General features: G+C 36.0%; 1 protein-coding gene across 2 annotated transcripts in view; it reads left to right on the top strand.

Annotated features, from left to right (window-relative positions):
• The window catches only part of LOC139993169 (uncharacterized), a 71,118-nt gene extending 50,774 nt beyond the window's left edge, over nucleotides 1–20,344 (top strand). For both annotated transcript variants that reach the window (XM_072014652.1, XM_072014651.1), the window contains 2 exons: nucleotides 4,049–4,199; nucleotides 19,763–20,344. In XM_072014652.1, coding sequence (XP_071870753.1) covers nucleotides 4,049–4,199; nucleotides 19,763–20,055 — 444 coding nt within the window. In that variant the 3' untranslated portion in view covers nucleotides 20,056–20,344. The remainder of the gene's footprint in view (nucleotides 1–4,048; nucleotides 4,200–19,762) is intronic.
• Nucleotides 20,345–20,569: the final 225 nt, after the last annotated feature.

Below are 20,569 nucleotides of genomic sequence, written 5' to 3'. Positions count from 1 at the left end.
GCTACAATTAATTTATTCACAATAAATGGATTAAACAGACGTTGATTAAACAGAGAACGATGGTTGTTTAACGCGAACTAATTACAAGAACGTATTATAATTAAGACAACTAGATAGTTAATTTAAAACCCTCTGACTTCTCAACTCATAATCTCTGGCTTCTCAACTAACACTGACTGTTAATTCGTCTTTGTCCCTTAGCATCCCTTTGTCCTTTGTCTTAGCCCCACCACGTATTTGTTCCGCAACCTCTCGTGGTCAACCGACCATCGAGAGACCGACGATACAGTTAGGCCTGTTGACACTTCGGTTTTCTCGAGATATTGTTTATACTTAAGCCGGTATCTCTTAAGCCTCTTGTCCACGATATTACAGTACTTCGAAAAGTATGAATTCGTGTGAAAGTCCATGGTAGATTATGTCGATGTTTATACAGGAAATACGTACATATTCTCTTGAATACCTCGTTTCGTGTTTTACCGGAATCGTGGAAGGGAGAGTGAATCCAAGTGTGGAGCGTGCGGTTTCCGTGTCGTGGAACCCTGTCGAATTTCCGACGCTCTGCAAAAGAAAACGATGCGGTTTGGGAAAAATTTTGACGGCGAGCTCGGTTTCGCGACGCGGTGCTGTCAGGGCGGGCCTTTTTTCGCTCAGAATCAGGATCGTATGACGCGCGTGTGCCCCAGATATCCTAATATGTCCGGTGGCTGTTACGTGTCGCGCGTAAAACTGCGGCCAAGCGAGTTTCTACTTCCATTCAATCAGCCGTAATTTCACCGCCGCCTTTTGTCGAGTTCCGACATTCGTCAAACGCTTGACCCGCTTCTTCGCCACGTCATGTCACGGTGCACTTTAGGGCACTTGCGCCACCGTTCAGCCTACCATTGCGTGACTCCCATGGATTTCACCTCGAACGTATGCAAATACGAAAATCGAAGGGATGATACGCGCAGCCAGACTTCACCGGCTGATCGACTCACCGACGAAGAGGACAGTGTTTTTACAATAAGCTCCCAGTGCCAAGCTTTGAAAGTTCTAATCGTAGCTTCGGCTGTGAATCTTGATCTGTAAGAATTAGAATCTTTCGTTCTCGTATGTTTGATACTTTGAGCACTTGGGCCGTTCAAACTGCTGTCCATACGTTCGCTTAAAATTCATCGGACACTTTCTGTCTTTCATAAAACTTTGATATTTCGTGGGCAATCCAGTTCGTAGGAATTGGGATCTCCTGTTTGTAATTCACTCAGGCTATTAGAGAAGCCATTAATCAGTGAGGATTTTATGTAATGATGCAGAAAATTGTCGTTGATTTCCTATCCCCTAAGAATTTTCTAGTTTCTCTTCGATCTTGTTTCAATATGTTTCGCGTAAATGATCATTTTCTACTATACCACTATCTTGTACCGTATCCATTTCTACTGTATTCATAACGCGAAGGCAACGTTTCGAGAATGTTCAAAAATAATGTTATACGTATACGTAAGTATACAACGCAATCAATTGGGGATGAATAAAAACGAATGAACGGAACCAGCGGTTAAGCATTTTTCTCAATCTTTGTAAGCGGCACATTTTGACCTGAATTTAATACCTCGCTTACAAACATCCCGCGATATTTCGACTGCAGTCATTCGACGTGTTATACCGTTATGTACGAGAACGCAGATTCCGTATATTGTTCGAAGATATCGTTGGAAATTGTACAGCAACAGCGCAGCCCATAATACTTATTACAAGAGTTTCGTACTTTATTTTTCTGGCATTAAAAGTTATGTCTTAACTGCTTAATTCGGTACGAAGGCAGAAAAACTGTACGACATTAAATTTTATACGCGCGATAACACTGGATCTTATCAGGTATTTTATTTAATTTAATGTTATTTAAAAGTGAATGATAGAAGAGGCGAACATAAAAATAAAAATTCTGTATATGAAAATACAGTGAGACACGCGAGATAACAATCTTGCTTTTTAACAAGCGAAATTTCTATCAAATATTTACAAGAAAAATTGCTAAATATTAATTCGAAATTTGATTTCGATGCCTAAGATATTTTTTTCGATAGAAAATGAACATTAAAGTAATAACGAATATTTTATAAAATACAAGTCGTTGTGAAAAAAAAAAAAAAAGAAAAAGAATACACACGACTATTTGAAGCTGCTATACTAGGGGGAAAAATATCATCGCTGATCCATCTTCTTATTCAAGATGATTAATGGACACTTTGCATGTCGTTTAATCTTTGAAAGAATTTATTTGAAAGCTACAAACTATTTTAATAGATAGAAGCTTTAACAGATACTATAATAGATGCAATGGTAGCGATTAAATACTAGCAGAATACGTAGAAAGTAGAAAGATACTATAATAAATGAACAAAATAATGTTTTTAATCGTTTCGTCCACCTTTTTAGTAAATCACGTGTATGTAAAGTATTTGGCAAACTGTAAGGAAAGAGAGAAACAAATTCTCGTAATTCTTTTGTCATCGAGACTAATGAAAAACCTGCTGTATTTTAAACAGAAGAAGAATGAGTTCTCGTGACGTCGTTGAACGTCATGCTCGAGGTCGTTTTGATCGCGCATTAAGCGTTCCAGAAAGAAAATGAGATCAAAGAAGACACGGGACGTTTTTTTGCCACGGTCGATACTTGTTCGGGGAAACCTCGAAACGGACGATTTATAAGCTCTTCGGAAGCCATTACACGTTCTACGGTCTCCCAGAGGGGCACGCGAACGAGTTTCGGTGAACTTCTTCGGTGTCGTCCAAATGCAGCAAGCGGCGCATCGTAAGCTGCATTCTGCTGCTATCTGATGACAAGAAAGCATTCGAAATTCTCCGAGAGCATTCAGTTTCATAAAACGAGCAGTGAAATTGGGATGCATATGAAATTATGTAAAATGGATAATTATTTCAAATAACTCCATTTCTATCGATATATGTATAACGATATCAAGTATACCGATAGGAAAAGAAAATGAACAAAATTACCCATCATGTGTAGCAATCGAAATTATAATCTGAAATTGAAGGGTTAAAACAAAATTACGTTTCACAAGTGGACAAGTGTTTCCGCAACTGCTTAAATATCGTATCAAAGGACGTAAGGGCACGTGAAAAGGATTGGACAAGCTGGAACATCGCGGCAAGTTAATATCGTAATATCGTTCCTTATTATTGATCGGCGAGGGATGTGAATCATGCGTAGTCGTAGCTCTCTACCGGTACCGGTGCACGCTCGTAATAATATCCCGCTGTAGCGGTTTCGTACGCGATTCCACGCATGTACCTACGCGTGTATCGTGAAAAGAGACACGCCTAGGTCGACAGCATTGTCAGGACTGGCGCCCATGTGACAATAAGCCCGAGGAGAAAAACCGAGGCTCCGTGAACACAGGTGCGCCTGCCAGCTCGGCGTCGTCCGCCTTCTTCCTTCCACATTTTTCATCATCTATACCGATTTCGATTTCTCCAGGTCGAATCGTCCGTTTATCTTCATCGTTCAACAGTAATCAATTTCATATTTTCCTTTCTCCTTTGTTTCTACTGTAATTCCTTTAGGCTACGTTTCAGTTTTCCTGAATGTTATATCAATTACTAGCGAATATTAATTATTTCGTTGATTTTTCATTTGGTTGAGCGGTAAATTGCGAGGTAGAAAGAAAAAGTCGTGAAATAATTTCGTTGAGAAGATTAACTTCTCGCGAATTGATTCATTGGGGTGGCAACTAAGTGACTGCGAATTTTGTCATTAGGTGCCATTCACAAAATCCGCAGTCACTTAGTTGCCAATCCAATACTATGAATGTTATGAAACTTCGGTTTAAGGCATCGTGGATCTAAAAGCATAGAGATCAGGGTAAATTTTACATCAATTTGAAACGTGTTTTACGATAAAACGTTTTAAAGTATTCAACGAATATGATACTATGCAAAGTGTATTTTTATGATGAATATGATGAATATGATGAACGATATGATATCTAGTAAATAGTTATTAGACTTGGTTCAACTTTCTAAGATACCCTTTTATTCTGTTACAGTGTAAACAATGTGGAAAAGCCTTCAAACGTTCAAGCACTCTCAGCACTCATCTTTTAATACACTCTGACACCAGACCGTATCCTTGTCAATATTGTGGCAAGAGGTTTCATCAGAAATCAGACATGAAGAAGCACACTTACATTCATACCGGTGAGTCTCGTATTAAATTATTACCTAAGCTATTAAAGTGTACAATGCTCACAGGGGAAAATATGGTGAATCAGGTTTACCGTGAAGTAATTTTACATTTCGATTATTCTGTCTATCTATTTTTAACTATAACTTCACTAACTGGTCGTTATAAAATGAAAAAGTCAACGAACGTCGACTTAAATATTTTAATTGTTAAAAATGGGATCGTTTTAAAACAAAAGTATAATTGTCAAGACAAACAATAGTTTAATATCTACTAGAAGGAGAGGAAATATTTTTTTAAATTACAAAGCAGCTGGAAATATAAGTGTTTAGCTTTAAAACAGAGAAATAGAGAGACAATTTTGATAAACTGTTACTCTGTAAAATAAAAAGTAGAGAATGTGATCTTTCCATCAAGTCTGTCTATGATTCTTCCTCTGTAGTCTTTAAATAAAATATTGAATTTTTCGAGCAGTATCGTTGCCAATCGATGAAACAGTTGCCGTCAACGACATGAAAAAACATATTTCAGAGAAAGTTCTTCTCGCGTTGGCGCGTCTGCAAGCGCAACTAGTTTTGTAATTGAAGAAACTTTGACGTTTGTTTTTCAATTATTCACGCGACTCGTGCCGCTTCTAATATGTTCGCTCGCTTCCATTATTCAGCCGACCATCGTTACGATCGTCGAAAACTGCAAATATACGTTGCAACATGTCGGAGACATGGCAACTAGAGTTCGCAACTTTGTCAAGCTCACCACTGTCTCGCCACTTGTTACCTCGTGAAATTCCCATTGGAACGAAACTCCCCAACTTTTTTCAACTTTTCTGCCCCTCGTTAGTTTCGTCAAATTCATATCGCGACGATACCTTTGTCCCCGATACTATAAATTTTCATTCCTTTTTTTCATACAATTCGCCTCGTCAACGCTACGTTTTTCACGTCGAAACGATATCTTTCGTGAAATTGTTCACGTCGAATCGATTTTCCTAGATTTTTACCATTTTTCCTGTTGATTTATTCGAGGCGAATCGGATCAGCGACTTGAAACGACATCGATATAACGCAAATTCGTCTGGTCAACGCTACGTTTTTCACGTCGAAACGATACCTTTCGTTTATACGCGAAATTGTTCACGTTGAATCAATTTTCCTACATTTTTTACCATTTTTCCTGTTGAGTTATTCGAAGCGAATCGGATCAACGACTTGAAGCGATAGCGATATTTAACGTGAATCGAATTCTAATTTCGATCTAATATTTTCAATATATTCTCTGTCTCGATATATTTTTGAAACAATATGTTTCGTGTCTCAACGCTTTATTACAAATTAATCGAGCCTCGAGAAATACCAAGAAATATAAACTATTTAAATTGTTAAAGAAGACCACAAACAAATTCCAAATTTTCGAAAATTTACGTTTCACATACACCGAGCTAATATTACTTTCCCTTAATCGACCATTCGATTTCCGTCGAACAGGTAACGTAGTTGTCGTCGACGAAACGAAATTACGCTTATCACGACGGATACGTGGCATGCACGTTCGCTGGGTGTAACGATACCGAAAAAGCCGGTGTCGTAGCTCGTCCTATAGACCGCGCCTTTTTGATCGACGCGACGCGTGCATGTTAATGCGCACTATATGTATATGCACGTGTAATAGAACGCATCCTCGGCCAACCACGGTGATACATACGTCCTCGTCCCTCTTTTACGCTCTAATATACATACTGTTTACGCGTGCACCTATGCACGGGCCTATCGCCGACGCTTCCTGAGTGTCATATGCCTGTGAATCACGCATGGTCATCGTATACTTCGCTATTGCGAATTGATCACGATAGAAGTTATGGTTTGTTTGAAAGTAGAATGAAAAAGGATCGTTAGGTATAGAAAATCGTGGAATTCTTACATATTTTTTTGGTATTAAGTTGTAGTTGAATTTTATTAATATTTTAATAATATTAATTGAAACGACGATGTGGTGAAATAAGTGTGCCAAGTAGTTGCGATGAAACACGAGGAACATATCGACAAATAATCGACATATATTTTAAAATGGAAATTATATGGATATCCATACATCGTGACATGTCATGCAAAGCATAGATATGCTGTTCCCTCGTGAATTGAAACGGTTATCTCTGGAAATATTTTTTAAACCTTTCAGGAAGGACAAAATAAACTTGGACAGTTAATTCGGCGCACACTTGGTACGACATTAATCTTAAAAAATTCATCGTTTCGATGGTAAATAGCTTTTTAAATGACGAATAGTACGAGTTCGATGATACGATGCCGTTTAAAAAACACGATGACTTGGATTTTTTTTATCAAGAAGAAAACTCTCTTGATAAAAGTTTAGAAACAAACGTTTCAACGTTTCATATCGAGATAAACGTTTTTATATTAAATGTGAAAATAATTAAATGTGAAAACTTATTAAAGATTTGACGAGGATCTATAAGAATATAAATAAATAATAATTATGTAAGACGTATACGAATCAAAAATAACAGATATTAAACAAAAGATTTTTTCCTTAGACGTTTCACGATTATTTCTTGAATTATCACGTTAATGTATTAGGAAATAAGATACATAAATGTGTCTATAATATCCGTCACGAGCAGACCTTAATGGACTTTAGAACCGACCCTGAACACATTTGTTATTTGTCTAATACAATACTCGAATCATATTCATGAAGATGTACGAACATATTCTCAAGAAATCGCTAATACAATAATACATTAAGCATACATCTCTGTTATAGCCCTTCGTGATGTATCGAAAATTATTTATACATAATTTATCGAAGAAGATAAATTGCGAATGGAATAATTATCTCGACGTTTCGTTGCTCGATTATTTTATGAAATTTTTATAAAATATGCAACTGTTCAAAGTAGGAAAATCACCGTTCATAAAAAGATGAATGATAAATCGAACGACAGTATTCGTGTATTCACGTGTTAAAGGATATAGTGGGAAGCTTTTCACTTCGATTTTCAACGTATGTTGTTCGTGTTACAATGCTCGTCATTTTCGCTTAATCGAATTCATCGTTTCAAATGCACAATAAAGAAAATTATACCAAGCAGCACGTACAGTGGTATCTAAAAGGTACTTGCACGTACCTTATTTTCCATTGAAGTGCCTTTTTATCTCAAAATGATAATAAATGATATGAAATTTAATATATTTGGACCAAATTAACTGCTATTTAGATATTATATCAAATTCAATGGCGTGCAAATACTTTTTATAGTCCCGAACAATAGAACCGGGAAAGTATTGGACTGGCAACTAAGTGATTGTGGATTTTGTCATTAGATGGTATTCAATACCATCTAATTATTGGTATTGAATATCATCTAATGACAAAATCCACGATCACTTAGTTACCAACCCAATATCTAAGAAAAGAAAGGAAGAAGTCAAAAGAGATATCATAAGAAAGACATGGAAATTTAGAAAATTAGTATAGTTATTAGAAAGAGAAAATCTCAGGTCAGGATAGGTCGGGATAAATCATAGGATAAATTCGGGAACCCAGAGCATTTAACAAGACACGGCAGTGGAAAATGTAAAAGATGTCAGGGTTGAAAGACGTAGTGAGAGAAAGGCAGGATAGAAAGATCGTAAAGTAGCTCGAGGAGTTGCAAAACAAAGGAGTAAAAGTCAAGAGAAAGATATAGGATAAACAGACAGAAGAAAGTTTTAGCGAGGAAAGAAGGTTGAAACAGGTGGAATAATTAGCCGGCTAGAGTAAATGGAATAGGAGGGAAAGAGAGAGTAAATAATTCAAAGTGCACGGATAAGATAGCTTTGTAAATATAGATATTTGTAAAAAAAAAACGTGCAATTCTCGGCTGCGAGGCCGAATAAAACGTATTCAATATTTTTTGTAGCCACTGTATAAATATCACGATGCTTATGTCTATTCCCGACGAAACGATATTACGTAGTAATGTAGATTAAAAGATGCATAAATAAAAGGAAACAGCCAATTTAATCTAAGAAGAAATCTTGATCGGTCGCGAGGGGAACATTTTAGGGACGATTTAATCGCGTTTTCCGATTCGAACGACCGGAAGGAGATAGATATAGGAGTGATGGGAAACGTGCTGCTTGTCACGGATCGGGGAGTTTCCGGTTAGCCACGTGGCTGACCACGAGGATCGCCGCGTCCCTTTTTAATTAGCATCGGGCGTCCTAAGGGTTCGACGTGTGCTTCCAGACACCTTTTATCCATTCGCGTAAACGATTCTGCCCTCGTTTCACGGAACAACTACTGATGCAAATTTAATCGCTCCTCGTCGCGATTTCTTCCTATTGATTCATCGTTAAGAAAACAACGGAGAATTTACGATGGTTGCTTTATTGCTTTAACGTTCCAAGTGGTTCAGGCGAACATTGAATTTGTTGGTGAATAGACCGCGAACGTCCATGCGATTTTACACTTTTATGGATATTAATCGAAGATGTGGAATCTACCTAAGAGATTTATCCTGACTGTTAAATTTTCTAACGAGTACTTTGTTATGGAGTTTACGTAACACGCGTTCTATACATTTTTGATTTTTTCTATACATTTCTATGCATCTTCATTATTTCAAATCATTCGTATACCGTGTACCGTTGCTTTGTCGGAATATTTCGAGAAAATTTCTTTGACAACGATTTTATAGAAACTATGGAATCGTTAATTTTTGCAAAATTATCAAAATCAATCGAATAGAATTTATGGATAGAAACGAGCAATTCATATTTCCTTGTTACTATTTTTCTATTCAAATAAATAAATGGCACATTAAATAAACGTAAGTATAAATTCTAGTTGATTTGTTTCTTTTAACTACCGTAATTATCATTCGAATAGCATTTTAGAATATCAGTGGGAAAACCGATACTAGATTACACGCAAAATTATGAAACGCGAAATATCGATTAGGTTTCTGTAAATAGGTACATAAAATATTGATAGCACTTTTTCCTTTTAGTTAACTTCATTTTAATTGGAGTACTTAGAACTGCGAATATGAAATGTCAAATAGTGTTAGGTAAAATTCATTTTATTGTAATATTTACAGAAGTTATTTAATGTATATTCGATATTTTATGAACCAACACTTTGGGTATTATTGTTAGTTTTTTTAACTGCGTTTAAAAACAACTGTATGTGCTTATTTTCACGCATATACCATTACTCTACTATATACTCGACATAATGGCGATAATCTACAAGGTAGCACATAATACATCTACGGTTTTAATTATCGCTAGTTTTATCAATGACAACTTATGTTATCCAGTTCTCGGTTGTAGCAGCATATATACACACAAAATACATACTACTTACGCAGTATATCGTGAATTAGTCTATACTTCAAAAACGTGCAAAAATTGACTAATTTGTCATAATTTTAATTTATCTACAAAATCTGCAAAGTAATTTACTTGATTGGATTTTTTTGCCGACATTATTTATCGTATTGTTTGGTTATAACAAAGAAGACGTTACGATCAGAGCTTCTTACTTTGATTTACTAACTAAAAAACCGATTATTTCTTAAGATATACGTAACCTGTGAGAACTAGAAATCTAAACAATTACTACGAATAGACTGCCTACGATACAATACAATAATTTATCGCTTATAAAGAAACGACGAGAACTAACAGAATAAACGTTATTTAACAATGACATTTTCGAATCTTAAAAATCCCTTCACTCGTTGCACAGACATATCGTTTGATCGATACATTCGAAAGCATTATAAAATTTCTTAGTTCTGTCTCTGTGTTTGTACATGGAATTAAAAGCAACTCCTTATTCCAATTCATTATACTTTGGAATATTCCTATCTCCAATTTCCTAGCTGGAAACAAAACTCGTCTGTCATTGGAAAATGCCACATAATTAACGGATAGGTGAAATATGTACAGAGTTATTGCGTAATGCATAACACCGTGGCATGTGCACCGCACACTTGCAATGTTTTCTTTACGTCCTTCTTCCCCTTTTTCTTTTCCTAAGAATCGCTGAATTATTTTAGTAAGTAATTTAAAAGTTGTGGGTTCCATAGAACGACAAGAAAATTTGAAACAGACTCTGTAAGCTTGGGAATTTCAAATAAATCTCCGTTTACGTTTCGTTTCGTAACTTCGTTCGTATAAATATGAACTCGCTGTCTACTCGCTGTTTTCTCATTAATTTATTCATACCGTATACATTACATACCGTGTACATTAATTTCTATATTTTAGTAATAATAATACGTGATCAAAGTGTTGGGACTTACTAGCGTACGTACGGCAGACCTTTCAACATGTATTGGTTTCTCGTAGCGTTCCGATAAAAGCAGCCTTGACGGATAATTGCGCTTAATTGCTGGGGAATTATAAGAACACCGCGTGGACGAACGAGCATCGAATTCTAATGGATCGGCGGAAAGTAAAGCGATTTAAACGTCAGATAACAGGCGACCAAGCTACGGTTTCTTTCTGAATATTATTTAGCTTTTTCGTTTTTGCGATTTAACTTGTTGATTAGTCACTAAAGAGACGGACACCTAATGTTATGTTTTGTTACACGTGTAGCATGTTATCGTTATGTGTCACGTTTGAACTAGTATCAGTATTTAATTGTTGCTATTAATAACGTTCGGTATAATGCGACGAAAATTGTAAATGGAAGTCGCGAAGTACTGGCTGATTATATAAAAGAAATTGTAGAAACTAGATTGTTTATCATAAAGAATGATATGTGATTAATGACTCCACTTATCTATATCTTTTTATGTATGCACAATGTAGAAATAAAATATAGCATATAAATTATGTTCAAATATGTGAAATCTACAATAAGCACATTGCAAATTAGTGCCATTTCCATGTACATAATGCTTCTCTTTTACTTTCCATATTCATATTTAATATTCTATACTGCGTTATTTCATTTTTTATAATAATTAATAATTAATAGCATCAAATTAGACGATAACGATTACTTGGTAATTTGTACAATATGTTTGTACATCATTGCTAGTAAATTTATCGAATTTTATAAAATAAACGTGTCACTAACTAAACTAATTGTATATAAAATATACTTTTGAGGCTAAAGAAGAGATTTGAAATTTTCTGAAGCCAAAACACGTTCCATCCAGATTATATTCCATCTCTACTTCGTTGCCAATTTTCTACAGAGCCACCTAGTATATTTGCATAAACATCTCCGGTCTAATCGTTACAACCGTTCGAACAACCAAACTTTTATATCATGGAGAATATTAACTAACCGGTTTAAAATTCATACGCTTCTCGACGTCTTTTTTTTTTCTTTTTTGCTATCGTTGAGGAGAAAGATATATAATCTCATACAATTCACCGGCATGATATAAGACTAGGGTAAAGGATATTCGACGACTACCGGAGGGCATAAATGAATCGTGAGGAAAGATTCGTTGAACTCGAAGAACAAATTGTACTCTAAAATACGGCAGCACTGTAATAATCCTTTGGGTAATAAGTAGAAACCCGGGCTGAACAGTGGTTACACGCAGTTTGTAAATTGTTTGCCAGACTTTTCTATAGCGAAACTTCGCCGTATAAATAATTCCTGTGGGAGATACGACACGCCTCGTCGTCACAGTATCCACCCTGTTCTTACCTCTTCGCGACAACACATTTGAAATTTTATTTCACATTTAATTCTCAACAAAATACAACGGATACAAAACATTCTCAGCATCGTTCCTCGTATGATCATCGTAATAATCTCATTTGCGTTATAGCTGAGCAATTTTAAGTAATATTACCATATACATTTTACAAGAAAGCAAAGTTAAATCTTTTTTAAATCTTCCTATTCGATCCCTCGATGATACGAAGAAATTGGCGAGATTATTTGGATAATAAAAATAATATGAACTTTTTGTCAATAAAAATTGACGATTAAATGAAAGGAATTAAAATGTAGATTTGGAATAGTAGAAATAGTAGAAGGTAAAGTGGAATTTAGAGAACGTTAAAAGAATAGAATTATTCTCAATGATACTTAAGTTATAAAGTACAAAATACACGCAGAATTACGATACATTACGTGTCATACATTGTTACATCTCTTTCTGATTGTTCTGAAATTTAAACAGAAAATAAGGAGAAAGGAAGGATAAGAAAACGTCTGGATAGAGAAATAACATAGCTATAGTTCTTTCGAATAGACAATAGGTGAGCAAGTTTCCCCTCAAACCACCGATCTAAGCAATTGAAAATAAATATAAGAAAGACATAGAACAGGAAGCAGCGATCTAAAGAAGGTTATCGCTAAAGTTTTACATACATGCGATGGTCTTTCTTCGTTGATACACGCACATCATGGTAAATTGCATACCCTAACGTGTACTTTCATTGAAATTGTCCTCTTGCCTGGCAATAGCCGATGAAACATCACTTTATATCGAAATGAGTATATCGAGGAATTTTATTGTCGTGTTCGCATTAAAAAGTTTCGATTGCAGATTCTTACACTGTCCAGTCCACTAATTTATCACATCGAGTTATCGTTGTTAGACGATAGTTTACTGCTTTCTTTTCTCTATCGCTTACTAAAGCAATATTTCAATTAAGGCTAAAACGTTCAATTTTGTCTTCATATGAAAATTAAATTTCCTACTTTGCATTTATTTTATTATATATTCGTCGTATAATAATAATAATCAAAAGCCGTACTAGTCGACTGTGTCTTGTAATAATTTCTTAATTTTAGTATCAGAATACGTAAGCAATATACAACGTAGATACTCGGATAAATCACTGACTCTGACGAAACTTTGTAGCAAGGGACGAATAACATCCCGAATCGGACGATTTCCGATACATGAAAATCCACTGTTGGTCGACGACGTTGGTCCCAGATAATCCATGCGACGCCATTACATGAAGTTCATTAAGCGGTCGCTGCATAATTAAACTGGCGGGCTGCTACCAAAACACACGCACGTGTCGACACACACGCGAAAAGGCCGAGTATCCAGTGCTATCATTAAAATCGGCCACGAAGTAAACGTTTCAGACGGTAAATATTTAAGTCGACCGCTAAGGGCTCGGTAATGAGAGTCGAGATGGATCGATACATGGCCACGTACGCGTACAAGAGGACGAATACGCGCGTTCATCGGTTGCTGACACACTTGATAAATATTACCCATCGGCTGAAATTGCTTTCAAATTTCGTCCCTCTTTTGATACGCCTTTACGCGATTGTATTGGCTTGGCAACTAAGTGATTGCAGATTTTGTCATTAAGTGGTATTGATAAAATCCGCAATCACTTAGTTGCCAACCGGCCGCTCCCTTCTTAACATATTTTCGCCGCGGTGCTGCACTTGCACGCGTGATCATTTACCCTCCATGATGAGATTTTCTAAAATGAAAAAAAATGAAAGGAGTAGGTCCTGTGTGAATTTGTAAGATCATCATCTTTCAGTTGAACGTTGTGCGTATAAAATGTAACTTCCAGCAGTTGAAAACGATTTCGCTTCTTACATTATGATTCTGTGAAACTTGTAGTTTAGATAATTGTTATTTTTGTAATTCTATATTCGCCCTAAAGGGAAGAAAAGATTGTAGAATTTTACAATTGAAATACGATTATGTTATATATTTTGCTAACAATAGTCCATTATTTTTAACTGTATAACTGTTTATTGACAATGATTTTCGATATTACGTTAGATTCGAATGTTAAGTTTTACAAAAATGTTGATAAAGAATCGTATGTTGTAGAAATTTCTATTTTTTATTGAATGTTTAACGTACGGTAATTGCGTTTATTATGTCATTACAAAACCAAGGTAATAAGAACCACTTGAATTACTTAATCAGTGGGATTTCGTGACTTTTTCTACGATTACTCGATAAATACCGATACTGTGCGTATTATGACGCGGAAACAGTTGGACAAATAGAAGGATCACGATTTTTGCTGGCTGTGTTTTCGAATATTTTTTCGGCTCTGATCGCCAGTTGCAACGTCGAGTTTATCATGCCCGCATACAATTTCACGAGTACACGTCACATTTTTGGCGTTATCTGTCGCGCAAACACGGACAGGAATCACGAAAGGAAAAAATAAAAGAACGCAACGCGGTGTACAGAGATCGCAGAGTCCGTTCAAGTTCAAGTATAATTAATTAACATCATAGCAGAAATGCAAACACGATAGAATTAGACTGGAACGATTAAACAGTGAAATTTTAAAGGCGAAATATATACACGTATTAAGCTTCGAACGGAATTTAAAGCGCACAGGTAATTTTTCAAAGTTGCATTTGAATAACGAATATTTAATAATATCTATTGCACTTAAGATAAACTTGAACGCAGCTTTTGCATATTTTTTAGAGGACACGTATTTTTGTTGCTTTAAAATTATTTTTAAAGAAACTTTTCTATATATTTTAAGATATCGCAATAATTTGTTACTTTTCCTAGCGATCTGCTTCGTTCACCGTCGTATCGATATGTTATAATATGTTATAATAATCGATACGTTGATATTTAATTATCTTTTATATTTTATTCGGCAATCGCCTTGACTGAAACAAAGAATGGCCTCTTTAATTTTGACACCTAAAATAAACTTAATTTCAATAAAAATGATAAATTAGTTGAAAGAAGTCGTTATTTCAGGTCGTTACTTTTTATTTTCATTCCAAACAGAATTTCTCCAAGTATGGTCTTGATTACTCAGTTTATTTTAAATCCATCCAACAGGTCAACTAAGGTAAACAAAATCAAACAAAAGATTCACAATTGATCGGAATTTCCTTTATCGCTTTTATTTTTAAATCATTTCATTTCAAATCAAACTTTTCTTTGTCTGCCTGTGTTGTCAGTGTGCTAAACGAATTCGTACGACGTAAGAAGATGAATCTGACATTTTTTCTTTTTTTACACAAGGCATAGTCTAGGAAGAAACTTCTTACAGGGTAATGAAAAATTTATTACTCCGTGACGCTTTCACTCGGGAAACTACAAGATGAAAATCGTTTGCCCGCCGTACACCGTCGAAAGAGCTTTTGAAAAGACATTACACTTCCGCTGCAATATGTTGTTCCTCTGATATGCAAAGTGGAACTCTTCAGCTAGCCATACAGGACGTTTCTGTGATCGAAATACATATAAGCACGCGACTGATTCTGTGTCATTAGGTGTTTCCTCCTCTTCATGGGGAATTTTTCCTGTTAGATTCTTGCACACGTTATAGTAAACGCGTAGAACCCAATGAATGCTAATAACTAGATCGCGTATATTTATACGAATACATATTTCTAAGAAGATAATTAGAAAAATGGTACCTGGATAGAACATTGGTTTACCTATTAAATATTATAATGGATATTTTTATATACGTACTTGCAGTGGTGTACAAAACAAATTTTAAATAATACGAAGAAACAGCATAATTTTAGAAAATAAAATTGTCATTGACAGATGAGAGAGAACAAGCAGCAGATGTAATACTCCAAAATAGACAGCTTGTTACCAACATAGTTTTCTTTTGTTCGCCATTGTAAGTGTAATAGAACACACTTTACTAGTCAAAATATCTCATTTCCTAAAAAATAGAAACTTTGTAAGTAATACGAAGAAACAGCATAATTTTAAAAAATAAGATTGTGATTGACAGATGAGAAGGGACAAGCAGCAGATGTAATGCTCCAAAATAGACAGCTTGTTACCAACATAGTTTTCTTTTGTTCGCCATTGTAAGTGTAATAGAACATACTTTACTAGTCAAAATATCTCATTTCCTAAAAAGTAGAAACTTTGTAAGAAAACTCAAACTTTCACCAATCAGATAATTTTATTACACGGAACATTTAATGTTCGAGTTACTTCACGCTATTCTACCCGCAAAGTGCTATTTTTAACGGTACCGTACAATCCTGTTCGACTTATTGGAAAGCATCGTTAATAATTCCTTTGTGTAATATCGTCACCTTCGTCTATCAATCTATTTAGAATTGTGGCTAAAAAATCGTACGCTGACGTAGCTATGTTCGCCATGTTTAATTTACGGGAAAATCATTTCGATAATAACGTAGCACCACTCAATGAGGATACTCGTGTAGACAACCATCTTTCATTAGTTATAAAAGGGTTAGGTAGATCGAAAGCCGAGCGAACAATTACGATAATGGTATTTTTCCTCGCGTCGTCCTAAGCGGTGACACAAACGAACCAACGCTTGTGATAACAAGGCGTCATCATCGTCGCGTTCCGCCATTGTTCGTATTTATAGCGGACCCGATAAGTCCGATGATATATCGATGCAAATCGATTCGCAAATAATATATGTACGCTGACTGAGAAACGAAGGAAAATGAAAAGGATGCCGTGACGATTGCTGGTGACATTTTTATCGCTGTACAAGAGGGTGTTATCGGTCGTCTCCTCCATTCTCTTCCGATACCCTCACGCTTTTTTATTGATTGCAAATTGATACTTTATTCTCTTCTTTATACCCCTCCATTTCTAATTACTTTCGTGTTCATCTATTTTTATTATTTATGGTACGAATGGTAATAAGTATAGGAAAGATAAGAAGTTTCGTTTAGATCGGTTGTCATATTTTCCTATCAATTTTTACTTCTTTCCAATTGCTTCTAATTTTTCACAAACAAGATTCGTCACGATTACATTGACATTCCGTTCATTTCGTTCAGACCAATCGGTCTGAATCGAAGCATTGGAGATCTCTTCATTGGTAGATTCCTCATCCTGGAACATAAAGGATACAAGGACCTAAATCGTGAATATTAATTCTAACTGCTGATTCAAAAAGGATACAGAAAACCATCTCGTATTTCCTTCGTTTCCTTCTCTTCCCCGCTTGACTTATACTTGTTCCTTTTTCTATTCAATTTATTCTTTCTTTTCTCTATTACATATTGCTATTTCTCACCTCTCTCTCCTTCTCTCTCTTTTGCTTTTACTATCCGTTCTCGTTTCACTGCCATACTTTTTCTTCATCTTCTCTACTCCTCTCCATCTTCTTCTCCCTCTTTTTCTCTTCCCCTTTTTTCTCTTCTTTTCTGCTGTATCCCTCGGCAATCTTCTCTTCTCACGCTGCTGTTCCGTTCACAGTTTCCCCTCTCAAAATTATTATTATACATAGCAACGATCTTTATACATACTTGATAATCTTCTCGTCTCTTCTTACACTCCGTGCACAATTTCTCTGCAAATAATTATTGTACATATTAGCCCATACTCGATGGAGAAAATGTCACATGTTGGCCGTGGATAATCGGAAAAACGAGCAATCCACGAACCTAACCGCGATGAGAATTCCCTCTTTTTTCCCCTCCGCACCGCGAGTTTTTGCACCCTCAGAGATAAATGTCGTACGATCACGGTGACGTCGGCCAGGACGAAAATTAATTTCTTCTCGATAGAATCTTAACGACGATGGGACCCCCGCGGTACGCAACTTACGTATGAGCCGTTTTATCGGCATTTTACAATCGGTTCCAGTGTTTGCCTGGAATTTTTCGAAATAGAGAAAGAGAGGTTAACCGGGGCTGTTTGCACGATTTATCGAGACGATCATCGTTAGACGACCGCTCGAGGTCTCCTCCGAACGAGTTTTTCCTCTTATCGGTAGCCCGATCCGCATAAAAGATCGTTCTTAAAACCAGGCTGATAATGGTTCTCGAGCAAATATTTAAGTTTCCTGGAATTTTCTTCTGCACGGTTCGCCAGCGGAACTTGGCGGGCGTTTGCGCTTAATAGCCATTCTCTGTTTGCTCGGAACATCGTGCGCACTGAATTACGCCCTGATATCCGCTCGGGCATATTTAAAAACAGGTATTTAAAAAGCAGTTAGAGTGGTACACTATGAATATTTAGAGACAACCGTATTCAACATGTATCGCGATGTCGCGCCACTTGAAATTTATTCTTTGCTCGCAATCTTTATAGCTCGTGGACTGAGTTATAAGCAATATTTGATTTTCACCCTTTTACTGGCCTTTTTTCTTTACAGGAATTTTTATTATTGATATTCTAGTTGAGACATACACCGACAGTCGAAAGACGAAAGATAACAGAACCTACCAACCGACTTACAACACACAAAATAGAATACAAAATTGAAATGTTGTTGCGTGTTATCCACTGTCCACGACACAATCTCATGTATCAAATTTGCTGCTTGGCTCTAGGCAGCCAGTTGTAAATATGTCGTAAAATAGGAAAAAACAGAGATATTCTAGTTAATATCTTTGGTTGAATCGGTGAACTAATAAACTCTGTTTTCTAGTAGTTCATCGGGCTTGTTTTGTAAAATATATTGTATTGAAAAATTCTTTTTTTAATTTGCAAGAACAGTTTAAAGGTTTGAAAGGTTGAATCGCCTGAAAGAAAAAGAAGCGCAATGGAAGACACTTTTCTCAGCGTTGACGTAAACAGATTGCTCCAACTGTCGGCGACAAACAGATCGCCACGATTTATAGGTTGATTCAGGTGCGCTCAGCTTCACCTTGACTCATTATTCCAAATCGCGTTCGACTTCTTTCCTCGCTCGTTAATCGAATTTGCAACCTGCTTCACGATTGTTTGTCACGATGAGTAACTGTTAACAGTGACATACTTTGTTGCCAGAAATACAATGTTTGCAGTTTATGTTAAAATGCTCTTATATGTAACATCTAAAAATCGTTAGGATTAGCAAATTTGATCCGACGGAGGATTTATTAACCATGTTGCACAATTTGTATCATTTTAGCCTCGATCGTGCCTCTGTTGCTATTAATCACGCAAAACTCAACTGTTATGAACTATTCCACACGATGTAACTATGAACCAAAATTTTCCTTAAAAAAATTAACCCTTTGCATTCGTATGTCGAGTGTGACTCGACATCAGTTTTTATTTCAGGAGCTCCTTTGTCGTTCGAAAAATTCTTGGAAATTGTTTCAAGATATATCATATACTTAAAAATTACAAAATACAAGAATAGTGCGAATAAAACTGGTATTTAGGTGAATTTCTTACTTCCTTTATTTATTTAAATTCTTTTATTTTTTAGTTAAAGTAAATTACAAATAAAACGCTTAAAGGAGTTGGGAGCTGCTGGTAACTAAATTGAAATAAAATTCAAAGAGCTGAAGATTCTCTTGCTCGTTGAAACAACACGTAGAACATGTAATAAAAATTCGAGTATCGCAGCAAAGTTAAAAAAGAACAAATATAAATGTTGAAGCTTAACTATCGCGAATTATAAGCACAGAGAAAATTATAATATATGATAGGGAAAAACATTTTGATTTATTCAATTCCTTGTCTATGAAAATAACCAACAAATGTACTAAAAAAACTGGGTAAAGTCATCAGAAATGATAAATAATTGTTTAAAGAACAATGTGAAAGTGTTACGATACAGAGGAGATAATAAGCTCGTAATTGGCTAACTGTAAAAAGAAAATGAGTAAAAATAGCGAGTTTCAAAGTTTCTCAAATTTCTAACGTGAAACCATCCGTAAATCGCTGTTGCAGGTGAGAAGCCGCATAAATGCGTGGTATGTGGCAAGGCGTTCTCCCAGAGCAGCAATCTGATCACGCACATGCGTAAGCACACGGGCTACAAACCGTTCCAGTGTGGTCTCTGCGACAAGGCGTTCCAGAGGAAGGTGGATCTGCGACGACATCGAGAAGGACAGCATCCAGCCGCCCCGGCGCTCGATTATCGCTCCCTCCAACTACCCTCGCAACCCGCCAATGTCAAACACTCTCCACCCCTACAACCTGCCCCCGGTTATCACATGATACCTGTCCCCGGTAATAGTTGAGATTCTTTCACGATCTTGTCACGAACACCGTCTGCCTGTCATTTCCTTCTTCTTGCTCTTTGTCCCCGTGTAAATGCTGAAGAGGCACAGTTGAAGAGAGAGAAGAGGATCGTTGGAAAGCGATTGTGGTGAATTTGAAATAGATTTGCAGATAAGTACTATACATAGCAAAGTGAGAGATAAGGAAGAGATGGATATGCATATCCAAATTGGAAGATAATGGATGGATAGGATGATGTAGTATGTGTGTAGGGTGTTGAGAGGTTTGTTGGTGGAAAGAAGATAAAAGGATAAGAAAAAGAGCGTGTGTTATTAGTATCAAATAGATATGAAATCTATTCTTGTTTCGGTGACTGCGGTAGATTTGAAATTCAAGTATTCTTCAGGGATGTTGCTATAGCTATACTTAGTAAAGCTACACTTTGTTCAGATTTTAACAATTCTCAGAGAAATTCCTTAAGAAAGAAAAATTCAAATCGAAAGAAATATTATAATATTAGAAATCGACTTTTTT

The sequence above is a fragment of the Bombus fervidus genome, chromosome 12 (genome assembly GCF_041682495.2).
Source record: "Bombus fervidus isolate BK054 chromosome 12, iyBomFerv1, whole genome shotgun sequence".
Classification (NCBI taxonomy): Eukaryota; Metazoa; Arthropoda; class Insecta; order Hymenoptera; family Apidae; genus Bombus; species Bombus fervidus.
This window is presented reverse-complemented; position numbering and strand designations above follow the sequence as displayed.